This window comes from Plecotus auritus (assembly GCF_963455305.1).
Source record: "Plecotus auritus genome assembly, chromosome: 7".
NCBI classification, from domain to species: domain Eukaryota; kingdom Metazoa; phylum Chordata; class Mammalia; order Chiroptera; family Vespertilionidae; genus Plecotus; species Plecotus auritus.
In genome coordinates this window covers 100,691,299-100,706,504 of record NC_137774.1, presented here as the reverse complement: position 1 = coordinate 100,706,504, position 15,206 = coordinate 100,691,299, and the positions used below count along the sequence as shown (strand labels likewise).

At 36.6% G+C, this 15,206-nt stretch overlaps 1 protein-coding gene across 2 annotated transcripts in view; it reads left to right on the top strand.

Annotated features, from left to right (window-relative positions):
* SNX2 (sorting nexin 2) overlaps positions 1-15,206 on the top strand; it is a 56,427-nt gene that overhangs the window by 37,439 nt on the left and 3,782 nt on the right. For both annotated transcript variants that reach the window (XR_013961156.1, XM_080679468.1), the window contains exons 8-11: positions 8,525-8,600; positions 9,510-9,623; positions 9,878-9,971; positions 11,269-11,474. Coding sequence is in view for 1 of the 2 variants with exons in the window: in XM_080679468.1 (XP_080535594.1) it covers positions 8,525-8,600; positions 9,510-9,623; positions 9,878-9,971; positions 11,269-11,474 (490 nt within the window). In the remaining variant the exon portion in view is untranslated. The remainder of the gene's footprint in view (positions 1-8,524; positions 8,601-9,509; positions 9,624-9,877; positions 9,972-11,268; positions 11,475-15,206) is intronic.

The window sequence follows — 15,206 nt, the reverse complement described above, 5'->3', positions numbered from 1 at the left end:
TCCCACACTCATGTGTGGCGGCTAAAAATCAGAAGGGTTATCTTTGCTACAGAGGTTACCCCTGAGGAGTAAGGTGTTCCAGATCCCCCAGCCCAGGGTTCCAGTGCAAGAAGAGAAATCCCCATAAATTCTGGCTTTAAAATCCTCAGCGGGGATTGAAGCTGAGGGAGATAGTGTTTCTGGAGTCCCAGGCAGTTCTTAAATGGTCCACTCAGGTTCTAATTCTAGATTCACTCCCTCTAAGCTCCAGCACTGGGACAGGAGCTTGAAAGGCACCAGAGACATATGAAGAGGGACTGAAGTCGGGCATCAGGGCAAGAGTTGGGGATGGGGCCGGGGAGGGGGGAGATCAGCTTTCTTCCAGACAGAAGTGCTAGCAAAGGCCCTTGTTCCTTTTCTGAGCCCAACACAAGTGGCAGGTGGGCGCCATCTTGAGACTCCATCAACCTAGCTCACACTGTTTGCTTCACCCTGGTGATTCCCTGAGGCCCTGCCCCATTCAACCTTCAGGGCCACCCAGGCTGTTTCCTGTGGCTTTTAAATACAAATGCCCTGTCTTGGCTCATGCTTCAGATTTTTCTAAAATCTCTCAAGTAGCATCTGGCCTCAGTGAGCCCCGTGTCTCTCACTAAGTGGTCTAGGCCTGGCACTAGCAGCAGCCAGCCTTGGTTCACAGCTTGGCCTTGTTTGAGAACCTCTAAGCCCATGACGACTAGCCGCCATCTGCAGATCACTTTGTAGCTCATGCCAGGTGGCCCCGTGCAGCACACTGACAGTGGCTGATCTTGGCCTATACCTCCTAAGAGGCACTCAGTGGACAGCTTTAGACCATGTCAGGCACCACCACCCAACCACTTGCATAAACCATACATTCAAGGGGTTAGATTCAGCAGGCACCAGAGCCCTGCTACTCTGAAGTGGGCCCTCTGTACAACTGATCCTCCATGGTGGTTAGAGGTTGGTGGTTAGTGGTCACAGCCAGTGCTTGCAGCTGATCGGCCTGGCGGTAAATCCCTCCCATTAACATGCCAACAGCAACAAGGCTCAGCCACAAGGGTAGGGTGTATGCAGCCCAAAAGGGGAGAGCGCATCTCAAGTACCCAGCTTGGGTGATTGGGAGGCTGTGCCACTGGACCCTACGGGATATTTACTACATTAGGCCACTCTACCAAGCCTGAGAGATTTAGCAGCTCTACTTAATCATAGAAAGAAACATAGGTTGGCTACTATCAAAATGAGAGAAAGAAACATATCCCAAATGAAAGAACAGAACTCCAGAAAAAGAACTAAACAAAGCAATATGCTAGATGCAGAGTTCAAGACACTTGATATAAGGATGCTCAATGGACATTGAGAACTTCAACAGCATAAAAAGGAACAGTCAGAAATGAGGTCTACACTAACCGAAATGAAGAATAGTTTATAGGGAATCAACAGTAGAGTAGATTAAGCCGAGAACCAAATCTGCAATTTGGAATGTAAGGAAGCAAAAAACACCCAATCAAACCAGCAAAAAGAATCCCCCCAAAATGAGGATAGTGTAGGGAGCCTCTGGGACAACTTCAAGTGTACCAACATTTGCATCATGGGGTTGCCAGAAAGAAAAGAAGGAGAGAGCAAGAAATTGAAAATCTTTTTGAAAAGATAATGATGAATAACTTCACTAACCTGGTGAAGGAAATATACATATAAGTCCGGGAAACACAAAGAGTCCCAGGCAAGGTGAATCCAAAGAGGCCACACACCAAGACACATTATAATTAAAATGCAAAGTTAAAGACAGAGAGAATCTTAAAAGCAGTTAGTTACCTACAAGGGAGCTCCCAGAAGACTGTCAGCTGATTTCCCAACAGAAATTTTGCAGGCCAGAAGGGATTGGCAACAAATATTCAAAGTGATGAAAAGCAAGGACCTACAACCAAGATTACCTAGCAAAGCTATCATTTAGAATTGAAGGACAGATAAAGAGCTTCCCAGACAAGAAAATGCTAAAGAAGTTCATCACTACTAAACCAGTATTATATGAAATGTTAAAGGCTCTTCTCTAAAGAAGAAGGACAAAAAAAATATGAACAACAAAATGGCAATAAGTACATATTTATCAACAGTTAAATCTAAAAAACAAAACAAAATAAATGCACAAGCAGAACAGAAACAGACTCATACAGATACAGAGAACATTTTGATGGTTGCCAGATGGGGTAGGCTAGAGAGGATGAATGAAAAAGATGAAGAGAAAAAAGAAGTACAAATTGGTTGTTGCAGAATAGTCATGGGGATGTAAAGTACAGCTTAGGGAATGTAGTAATAATAACTATGCATGTTTTCTGATGGGTGTGAGATTTATTGGGATGATCACTTAGTAAGTTATATTATACCTAATCATTGGGGTGTACACCTGAAACTAATATAATAATGTATGTCAACTGTAATTGCAAATAAAAAATGCAAAGAAGGTGAGATTATGTTTGTGACAATCAATTATTCAGGAAAGGATTTAAATCGCATCAAGAGATGTTTAGGTTAGGCATTAGAATTGTTTCTGTTGTGAAAAATGTCATAGGCTGAATATTTTTAACATTAAAGGTAGATACTGCTCTGCCTTATTTTTGCTTAATCCCTGAAAATATAACCATGACCCTTTGAGAAATCTTTCAAGTCCTATTTTTCTATGAGTAAATTTGAAATATTTCAGATGGCATGCTTGATAAGGAACTTAATGAAGATTTATTGTACCAAGCTCATATAATTTGATTCTGCATTCACCTTTCTTGTAACTTGAATGCATTCAGCAGTATTAAACATTGAGGAGAGTTTTAAGGAAATACTGAAACCTAACCTAGTATATACATGAAGATAGTTTCTTTACTGACAAATGTTACTTGTTAAATACTATTTTAGTGGAATTTGCAGTAGTGAAAGAAAGGAAACAGTGTACTATTGAAGGGAAACTTTAGTTTGCACTAGAAAGATGACTGAAGAAAATATAGGTGTTAAGGTATGGAAACAAAAGAATTGGAATGAATTTTCTAAAGTGATTGTTCTGTGGCATTTCTTAAAATTGATTTGTTAGGATAGGTATATCTGTGGAACATCCAGCCTCTTCGAATCTTGTAGGTCAGAGAAGTACTTCTCTTTGTATGTACATTTACACATTTCTTTGTTTGTTCAATTTAGAGAATCCAGCTTACTCCCTTGAAAGAAAGGAATATTAAGAACTCAAGTACTTCCCTGCCACACTCAGTGAATTAAGCAGAAACTACTATTTAAGAGTATCTCTTAGATCACTGTCTTGATTTTCTTGAGAGTACTTCACATCTTACCTTAAGATCATATTGAGTCTATATTGTAAGTAAGGATACACTTCTGCAAAACAGAAATACAAAGTAGCATGATGTAGTGTGCACATTTAGAATCCTTTTCTCTGTTGAAGCCTCCACTTCATTACATACTGCACACTCTGTGACCTTATGCAAGTTATTTAACTTCAATTTATTATCTCTAAGACGTAAGTGTATCATTTAGGAATGTGGTCATGCCAAGTGTCCAAAAACCCACTGGAAAGGCCTAAACAGTCAGTGTAGATTGATTAATCACTATTTCACATCAAGAAGTTTGGAGCATAGGCAGATGTTTTAGGATTGTCTAATTCATCAGGAAATCCTATTGCTTCCTTCTAGTACCTGGAATATAACCATTTCTCACCAGTCCTCTACTAGTCCAAATGCCTGAAATAACTACGGTCAGCTCCTAATTCTTCTGGTTTCCATCCTTGCACCTCTACTCCTTTTGTTTGTCTTTTAAATAATTGTTTATTTTTTAATTACAGTTGACATATAATATTATATTAATTTCAGGTGTACTTTACTCTTTTTCAATATAGCAGCCAGGGTCATACTTTTAAACCACAAATCAGATCGTATCAATACTTCCTCCCCATTTCATTCAATAAAAGCCATCCTATCTAATACAAGAGTAATATGCAAATTAACCATCATCCGCTACACCCACAAGCAATGCCCACCAGCCAATCAGGAGCGAATATGCAAATAAACCCAACCAAGATGGCTACAGCCACAGAGAGCAGGAGGGAGGCTTGGGTTTCCCCGGCAATGGAGGAAGTCAAGCTTTCCGCGTGCCTTTGCCGGCCCAGGCCTCCGCTTAAGGCTACAAAGTTTCAATAATAGAAGATACATAAATCCAAACAAATGGCGGCAGCCTCAGAGCAAGCAGAAGGTTTGGCTCCGCTCCAGGCTACAAAGTTTAAATTGTAGAAGATAGATAAACCCCAGATACCAGGGCCTCTGCTTGGGTCACCAGGGGGCGTGGCCAGCCTGCAAACCACCACAGGCCCCTCACCCAGGCCGCCCCATGCCCCAAGGGAACAACCCCCACCCTGATCCAGGACACCCTTCAGAGCAAACCAGCTGGCCCCCACCTGTGCACCAGGCCTCTATCCTATCTAATAAAAGAGTAATATGCAGATTGACCATCACTCCAACACACAAGATGGCTGCCCCCATGTGGTCAAAGTTCCTGCCCACATGTGGACACAAGATGGCCACCACAAGATGGCCAGCAAGGGAGGGCAGTTGGGAGGGACCAGGCCTGCAAGGGAGGGCAGTTGTGGGCGATCAGGCCAGCAGGGGTGGGCAGTTGGGAGGGACCAGGCCTGCAAGGGAGGGCAGTTGGGGCGATCAAGCCAGCAGAGGAGGGAAGTTGGGGGCAACCAGGCCTGCAGGGAAAGGCAGTTGGGAGGGACCCAGGCCTGCAGGGGAGAGCAATTGGGGAAGACTAGGCCTGCAGGGGAGGGCAGTTAGGGGTGACCAGGTCTGCAGGGGAGGGCAGTTGTGGGGACCCAGGCCTGCAGGGGAGAGCAGTTGGGGGGGGGGGGGGACCAGGCCTGCAGGGGAGGGCAGGTAGGGGTGACCAGGCCTGCAGGGGAGGGCAATTAGGGGAAAACAGGCTGGCAGGGGAGCAGTTAGGCATCAATCAGGCTGGCAGGGGAGTGGTTAGGGGGTAATCAGGCTGGCAGGCAGAAGCGGTTAGGGGCAATCAGGAAGGCAGGCAGGTGAGCAGTTGGGAGCCAGCAGTCCTGGATTGTAAGAGGGATGTCCTACTGCCCGTTTAGGCCCGATCCCATTAGGGCAGTCGGACATCCCTTGAGGGGTCCCAGATTGGAGAGGGTGCAGGCTGGGCTGAGGAACACCCTCCCCCCCCCCCCCCCCCGTGCACGAATTTCGTGCACCGGGCCTCTAGTAGTCTTTATAATGGCCCACAAAACCTTACATGATGTGTTCACTGCTCACTGTTACGTATTCCATCTCATATCCTCCTTGATCACTCTCTCTAGGCCACATTGATCTTTTTGCTGCCCTTCAAAGATCCCAGTTTTCCACCTTAAAGTTGTTTCACTGGCTGCTCCCACTGCCTAGAAAGCTTTTGTTCCCAGGTATCTGCGTGGTTAATTCCCTTACCTCTTTTAAATTCACATATCACCTGCCAGTAAAATGTTTTCTGATCATTGGTCTTCATTCAAACTTTTTTTAAATCACCACCAAAAAAACCTTATACACTTAATCCCATTTGTTCTACTTTTTGTCCTTCCTTCTTTCCATGGCATTTACTACCTTATCACATACACATAATTTACATAACTTAAACCGTTTATTGTCTATATTATTAAAATACAACCTCCACTAGGGAAAGGAACTTGTTTTCTTCACTGATACATTCTTAGTCCTCAGAACAATAACATAATGTAGTAAATGCTTGGTAAATATTTGTTGAATGAACAACTGTATGTCATGAAAGAATCAGGTTCTTTTGCCCTTTTTAATTCTCATTATTAGCACATGTGTTTGAATTTTGCAAGGAAATTTTTTGACTTTGTTCCTCTTAAGCATTTTGTATAACTACTTCATATTTTGTTTTGTTTTGGGTAAGTAAATAGTAACTTGAAAGCCCTAAGTAATTATTCTAAAGTTATGACTAACCTTTTCTTAGAGCATATATGAAGAATAACTACTGACCACCTCTTGTTGAGTCTGATACTTACTTTTCATTAATTGCATTGCATCTTTCATTTCTGTGTTCCTTCTTTCTTCCCATACCCCCTTTCAGTGTTATTCCTACATGCTTTCCTTCATATATCAACAATCCTCCCTCACTTTAATTCTGAATTGGTGTATATTTACCAGTATTAATTTTAAAATTAATTTTATGTTTGTTCTTAATTTTAACATTATGTAAGCTTAATACTTTTGTTTTTAATGGTTAGTTGCTCTTTACTTTCATGTAATCCTTAAGAAGAAGAAAAATTTTACTGTCTTTTTTTAGAATATTATTTTCTGTAATCAATTCCTCAATAATGCTAGTATGTGATAGGGTGAATAAAGGAAATCTGTGGTCAGTTGAGTTTTGTTAACAAAACCCTAGGCAGTTTATTTCCTGCAGTACTTCTCACAGCACCTAATATGCTGCTGTTCATTATAAACCTTAAAGAAAAGAATATGTTATGTAATATGAATTCACTTTGGAAAGCTATTTTAAAATATAAGTAGTATTAGGTATTTTCAGGTAGGTTTGAAATATTGGACTATTTCTTCAAGGTTGTGTACTAGATGTTTTGTCTTCTTGCTTGTTCATTTCACAAATGTCTAAGTGCTAGCTTTTTACCAGCTGTTGTGTGTACTCAGATGAACAACTTATGCAAACTTCCTTAAGCAGTAAGCAGTCTAAACTATGAAATAACTTACCTTAATAGCACTGGATAAATTCAGTATTAAAATTGTAAGTAAAATTCCAGTGGGAAAATACCAACATTTCTTAAATTTACTGGATTAGTGTTCCTGCTGCATTTCTTTTTTAGCTTGATAATATAGACAGCAAATGCTATTTTAAGCCACAGTGTAGATTGTATTGCATATTTCTATTATAAAGACTTCTTATGTGGCCTAATGACTTAAAATGAAATTTAATATGATATATATTTTACTCAAATATACAAAAAAAAAAAACCATGATAAAATAGTAATTTTAACCACTGTGTAGAATTTCATTTTAGAGAAGGTATTTTTTTTTTTTCAGAAAGTTTATCTTAGCATTTTTTGTAATCTTGTAAAAAGGTAGAAACAATTGCTGACTACATTTATTCTGCAGAAATAGAATAACCGTATCTTAACTGTGAGGTAAAATATAATTAAAATATTTATGTAATCTTTAATCTGAGGAAAGAGCAATTTTTAATATGTTTTTAATTGATTTTTTTCCTATTTTATTTTTTTATAATTTTTTTTATTGTCTAAAGTTTTACATATGTCTCCTTTTTTCCCATTTGGCCTCCCCATCCCCCAGCCATTCCCACCTGGGCAAGCCCCCTGATTTCTTTTATAGAGAAAGAGGAAGGGAGAGGGAGATAGAAACATCGATGATCGATTGGCTGGCTGCCTCCTGCCCAACCTCTACTGGGGATCAAGCTCACAATTGAGGCATGTGCCCAGACCAGGAATCAAGACAGCAGCCTTTTGGTTCATGGGTCGAGGCTCAACCACTAAGCTATATCAGCTGGGCAGGAAAGAGCAATTTTTTAAAAATAGGATTAGATCTGTAAGTAATCAAGTGTCATCAATAGTGGACCTTTTGGTAATTTATTATAAATGACAGGGAAATGTGGAGGGGGTTAGTTCAGAAAATGTCTAAACCTGGGCTAATAGTGATTTAATAATAATGTTTCTCTTTACTTTTCATTTTTATTTTATGTAATTTCATATAAGGAAGGCATTTATCAATAATAGCAAAACCTTCAATATAGAAATATTGAAGAAAACTTAGTTCTTGTCAAATAAGGACAAAAGCTGATTTTTATAATTTAAATCTGCTGACAAGGAAAAAAATTGGTGAGCTATTCTCCATTTTGATAATACATAGTAAAAATATATATATAATAAAAGCATAGTATGCTAATTAGCCTGGACATCTTTCTGGGCTGCGAGGGAAGCCTGAGTCCCGGGTGCTTGCTGGCAGCCGGAGGGAAGCCCAGGTCCTGGTGCTAGAGGGAAGGCAGTGCCAGCAGCCGGGGGAAGGAAGGCCTACTCTTGCATGAATTTTGTGCATCGGGCCTCTAGTATATATATAGTTGATTAGTGTATATATATATAGTGATGTGTTTCTTAGGACTCTGAAGTAATAACCGGGAACATAGTAACTATCCAAAATTAAAATTATTTGACAAACTCATATATAGTTTTATACTTTGCAGTGAGAAGTTTGGTATATTATTTAACCTCTCTCCACTCCCACCTCATTCTTTGCCATATCTCTTTTTACATAAATACAAATTTTCAAATGAACAAAAAACTTTTTAATCATTACATTGCTCTATGATTCTAAATAGAGTGAGGCAGACTGACGTGAAAGGAGGTAGACTGAGGACATCTTTTTACCTATTTATTCTTTTGTTGAAATAAAACTTAAAATAAGGTGCTACTGATAAGTAAAGGAGCAATTTTATTCTTAAATCTAGGTATCTTCAAAGAACAGTAAAGCATCCCACTTTACTACAGGATCCTGATTTAAGGCAGTTCTTGGAAAGTTCAGAGGTATTCTACTTTAAAAGTTTGTATATAAATGTTCTCAGTATTTTTATTTTTCAGTGTAATAATTTATATAAGAATAGAGATGCTCAGCAAATAAGTGGATTAACAGATGAAATAAAGCATTATTTTTTTTTGCTTAGTGCTTTAATTAGCTTTAATCATCTAAATTACTAGCAAAATGTCTTCTTTGCATTGCTAATTATAGGATTTTCAGTGCCAACCAGATTTAAAAGAATGACTTATGTAGTCTAATTTTCAGTGTCCTAAATTGTTACTTAGGCATCGTATTGAAGTAAATTCATTCAGAGCACATTTTTAGAGATAGCTGTTGAATGTGTTTATGTGTACATTCTAATGTTCTGATTAAGGTTTTGAAATGCAAATTTGTAACTTGAAAGACCTTAAATTATAATAACCGTGCTGCTCTTTATATTTGAGTTTTTTTGGCACAATTGCTACCTTTTAAGATCTTCTAAAAATATATTGAATCCCAGAATATTTAAAAAAAGTAAATATCATACAGTTTTAACTGAGCATAAGGAGATTTTTCTCAAGACTTTCTTCTTTTCTATGAACAGTTTATTTCTGCTAGCAAACAGGTGGCCAGTGTTAAGGTGCTTGGCAATTACTTAATATATTTTGACAAACAGGCTGTTGTTCTATCTAAATGTAAACGTACAGAAGAAAAACAAATGGAAAGTCTATTTTTTAAGTTTTCCTTTGAGAATGTACAAGTAGTATATTTGAGAAATTAGATCTCACTATTGAAATGTATGAGAGTGAAGAAAATACAACCTCCTTTTTTTTCTTCTTTTTGGGGGGGCAAGAGAGGGTGGACAATCCCTTTTGTGCCCAGTTAAACCTCCAGGCTTTTAACTGGTTTGTTTGCCCTTATTTGTCATTCAATTCCAGCTGCCTAGAGCAGTTAATACACAGGCTCTGAGTGGAGCGGGAATATTGAGGATGGTGAACAAGGCTGCCGACGCTGTCAACAAAATGACAATCAAGATGAATGAATCGGATGCAGTAAGAGCTGATTTTTCGACTTGAATAATGAGATGAATTAATGAGCCCAACAATTGCATTTTAAAGCTGTACAAGTAGAAAATAGGATATTAATTTGCTTATTGAGTTTAGTTCTTAGCAACATCAGTTGACTACCATGGTTACCCATGGTTAATTTGTTGCTTTAAAACAAGGAATGGTGTTTGCTATTGGTAACCTAATTTACAGTGGTTTGTTCTGGCTAAATTAGCTCCATTTTTCTTTTTTGTTGTTAGTGGTTTGAAGAAAAGCAACAGCAATTTGAAAATCTGGATCAGCAACTTAGGAAACTTCATGCCAATGTTGAAGCCTTGGTCTGTCATAGAAAAGGTTTGTTTGCTTTATTATTTATCTGTTTAGCACCATGAGTTAGTTGAAACATTTTATTTAAATTTTATTAGAATGAGTATTTTGAAGTTACTATGAAAGAGAGAAAACAATAATTTAAGAGAATGTTTTTCTATTTCAACTTTGTTATCTAATATATTTTTGTTCTAATTTAACTTCTAGTTTAGAAGTAGAAAAATATGAAGCTTATAAAAGTATATTTTGAATTATGGATTAAAATTGTTCACTTGATTAACTCTTTGTTAAATGTACTTACTATTCAATGAATAAAGATGTCTTAGTAACTGATTATAATAAAAAATATGAGATTCAATAATAGATATTTGAACTTTTTCTTTAAAATATTTGTTTTGTGCCTACCTGTATTTTCTAGAAAACTCTGAAATATTTTCTTCATTTTTGAACCATTTTTAAAAAAATCTGGGTTTTTTGTTAAAATTTTATAGAAAAGTTGAGTTGCAATTTTTAGATTTCATGGTTTTATTTTTAATTTTTAAAGAAGGCTTTTTATGTCAGATTTCTAAAATTCTTGGTAAGTAATTTAGTATGTGTCATTACTTGCAATACATTTTAATCAAATAATTACAAAAATCTAATTTATTGAAAGCAATTTATAATAGCTTTTGCCATTTGTATATATCTTAGCAAATGGGCTTTCAGGTTCTTTTAGAGCACCTTACATAATGCAGAGCGACAGAGCAATTTTTAGCAATGTAATTGTTAGTCATTGACCAGCCTATAGACATCTATTTTTATTTGAAGTATCTAAAATGATCATGTTCACAATCTCTAGAAATTCTTAAAAGTTCACTAAGCACTATTGCACACAAAGGAAAAAAAAAGAATAAGATCTATGAGAATTGTATGTACAGTTGGCTAAATATTCTCATTCAAAGTTATAGACATTGTTTTTTATGACAAATAAATGTTTAAAGGTAAAGTAGTATAAATCAATTGTGTGTTCTCAATGCTTTTCATATTAAATATCAATATATTTATATACATTTTAAAGAATAGACAAAAAGAGTAAGCACTTTAGGAGAAAAGGGGGAGGCAGATTATTATATTAAATTATTAAGCATAGTCCATATTCTGGGAAGATAGGCAGTGGTTCTTCTTAACTTTCAGAAGAGCTTTGAGCAGTTAGCATTTATGCCTTTATGTTAATTATTTTACAATATTTGAGCAATTCGTGACTAGATAAAACTTAGAAGGTAAAAAATGCAATATTTTAAAACTTTACTAGTGAACATTAAAAGTGAATACTTTTCTATTTCAGAACTTTCAGCCAACACAGCTGCCTTTGCTAAAAGTGCTGCCATGTTAGGTAATTCTGAGGATCATACTGCTTTATCTAGAGCTTTGTCTCAGCTTGCAGAGGTTGAGGAGAAGATAGACCAGTTACATCAAGAACAAGCTTTTGCTGACTTTTATATGTTTTCAGAACTACTTAGTGACTACATTCGTCTTATTGCTGCAGTGAAAGTAAGCCTTGTTTTGCAGTCTTCCTTGAATTCCTCTCACTTTAGTGGTTTGCTTATAAAGGAATTTGGCATGTATTTAAGTGTGGAAATACTATAGTAGTACATCTGAAATGGCTTCAAGATGATTATTCGTAGCTTAAATTTTTTTCTCTATGAGTTGGACAGTACAGTAGACAAAATTGATGTTTTTAAGAGGTCTGAGAAATGGCAAATAAAATAAAACCAATTTACATTTACTTTTATACAACTTTGAATCTAACTGGTAGCATTTGTTTGCTCATTGTAGCATGCGCTGAAACTGCCCACTGGATTTTAATATCATTAATAAAGCTATATTGAGAAGAAGGACAAAACCAGAATTAATTTTTCCTCAAATATGTTTAATGGTGGCTTTAGCTTGAATTTGGACTGTAAACAAACATTCTGAGTGTAATCTGAAATGTGTAGTCAGCATGTTTTTATAGATGAGATGGGACTAGATTAGTTACTAAATTTTAATTATCTAGTGGCAATGTTTAAGGATGAACAATCTTCAGTTTCTGAATAGTTGGAAAAATAATCCAGTTAACTAATAAAAATCAATATTCTACAGTTAACTCCAATTTTCAAATAATTAGACTATTATTTATCTTATGTTTCAGAAGATACTTTGAGATCTTGTTTTTGAATTGTTATTATGAACATTAGTTATCATGGAATGGGGAACTGAGAATTTACCTTTTACCTTGTTCCTTGCTTTTTAATGCAAATTTTTTTCAGCTGATGCCTGTGATGAAATTAGTATTCATCTACAGTCAAACAGTAATACATTGTACATTTCTTGATGATTAAGTTCTAAAGCTAATGGTGACAGTTTACTAAAAGGTTCTTAGCCTTCTTAAGAATGGTGCTTTCTTAGGTTTGGTAAAATTACCAATTTTACTTAAATTTACTCTTAGATATACTGTTTATATTCCTGATGGTTAATTTTTCTTTTCAGTTATTTAAAGATGTTAATATAGATAGCAGTTATCAGAGTATACTTCATTTTATATATAGGTAACTTGAGATATACAGAAATCCAGTTTACAGATAATGGTTCCTTTTTGTATTTCACCTCATTCCAGAGCTTCCACTAGCATGAAAGCTGTTGTAAAAAAGTATAACACATGTAAAAAATCTGTGGGTACAAAAGGGAAGCTTGGCAGTGTCTGTGAGGAGGGACCTGCTGAGAAGGGCTAACGTGGGGAAAAAAAATACTACCTGGCAGGGATGGCCTATCTGTGTAATCGATGTTGATCCCTCAAAAAGAGCTTGCCTCATACTGTCTACATCTTGCTGTATTTTTACGTTTTGTGGAATTACAGTTATATGCATATTTCCTACAGTATGTTCTACAGAACACTGACACCAAAAGATATACCACAATCAACTGAGTTTGGGATATAATGTATACAATATCCCTGTCCATTCAGATTACATGTAAAAAGCTCAGAAATATCTAGTATTAAAAAATTAAATATTTAACTTTATTTAATCTAGAGACTTCCAATTCATATGAACAGTAATCATTTTCCACTTAATATATTTTTACATATATGGAACACTTTTTGGGAAATACGAATTAGTGATTCATTGACTAAGACTTAAAGAGCTTATGGTAAAGTTATTCCTTGAAGTAAATTAAGCTCTTTCAGATTGGTTTTCTAATGAAACCTAGCACAGGTCAACCACTCCAAGGAGTTGAGAAATTCCAGAATAAGGTGACGGGATACTTGTGGTCTTTATTTTGTTTGTTTTAAACTTATTCATTTGTATTTGAATAAAGAATACATGCACATAATAATTCTAATAGACCAAAAAAGTAAATTTCTTTTCTACCTAAGACCTCTAGTCTTTCTACCCTCAATCAAATGCTCTTAGATTCTTGTGTGTTTTTACAGAATTAACTATCTATATATATAAAAGCCTAAGCAACAGTTACGACCGAATGACCGGTTGACCAGTCACTATGATGCGCACTGACCACCAGGGGGCAGACACTCAACGCAGGAGCTGCCTCCTGGTGGTCAGTGTGCTCCCATAGCCAACCTCCTGTGCCCCCCCCCCCCCAAGCCGGCCAACCTCTTGCGGTCCCTCCCCCTGGCTGGCCAGCCCCCCCCAATAGGCCTCGATTGCTGGCCAGGCTGAGGTACCCCACCCAAGCACGAATTTGTGCACCAAGCCTCTAGTTCATATATATGAAGCTAATTTATTTTCTTTCTTTTTTTTTTTTTGTCTCTCTCATTTCTCCCTCTATTTTCTTTCTTCCTTCTTTAAAAATGAGCATACTCTATGCACAGTTCTTTGCCTGCTTTTTTCACTTACTCTGTTTTAGAGAAGTTTCTATCAGCATGTTACATTTTTAATGGTTGCATAGTATTCCATCATATAGCATATAGGTGTACCTTGAATTATTTAACTAACCCAATCACAAATTAAGTATTTTGATAATAACTGTTTGGGCATAAAGTTCTTAGAAATAGAATTGCTTGGCCAAAGGGTATAAGTATTTCATTAATTATTGCCATATAACTGTCTGGAGAGATTATACTTCTTTGTACTCTCATCAACATTTATATCCTTCTCCGACCAAGTAATAAAGGTGTTTTTTGTATACATTTTGATTTCTTTAGTTAGTGTGAATTTAAGCATCTTTATAAATGATAAACCATTGCATTTCTTTATATATAATGTCCTTTATATATAATAAAATCTTATTTCTAATAGCTATTTAATATTCCTTAGCCTTTTGTTTTATCCATACTAAGACTACTTTTCTGATGATAATTTTGAAACTATGGAATTAGAATATAGAGCCAAAATGGAAGCTAAGAACATTAGAAATTGGGGCCCAAAAGAAAGATAAATTGTACATGTTCAAAATATTGCTGAGGGCTGGCCTCATATCCAGGGAACTCTTGTTTTCCTCTTTTGTACAGTACAGCGTCTCTGACATCTAAGACACTATATTTTGGCTAGTACCATTAGCTAACATTTACTAGTATGAAGTGGTAAATTTACTGCATGTATTCTTATGTATTTGCCCTCTGTGAACCACTAGAGTAGGGTCAGGGATTGAGGGTAGTAATAGTTATCATTTTTAGCATTAGAACTCTTTATTAAGAGTTTTTACAGGGAATCCAAATTTATAAAATTTTATGTATTAAATTTAATATATACTGAAATATATATTTAAAAATCAATAGATGGGTTCCCCAAGGAGTTTAAAAGCTTCATTGTTTGGTGGTAACTAATCACTTTCCTTTCAGGACTCCAGGAAGCTGGGCAGCATATTTTCAGATTTACTGAATTAGAATATGGTATTAATTAGTTAAAATTGCACATCAGATTTCATGTTGGGCCAGGAAATCTCAACTGCAACTTATCTAACCTAGATGAGCTTGCATCCAAATGTGTATCATAAATTTGTGGCAGGGGGATGGAAGTCCAGAGTGGATCATCAGTATAAATCTATCCCTCTTATGGAGGAGGCTATAGAGTGGATTATCTTGACATACAAAGATAAACATTGTTATAACTGAACTAGAGGCCCAATGCACGAAATTGTGCAAGAGTAGGCCTGCTGCCTCATGACCCTTTCCCCCACCCACTGGTTGTTCGGGAAGGTAGTCCAGAAAGTCGTTCAACCATCCGGTATAATTAGCATATTAGCTCTTTATTATATAGGATTACTTTTTAAGATAGCATTTTA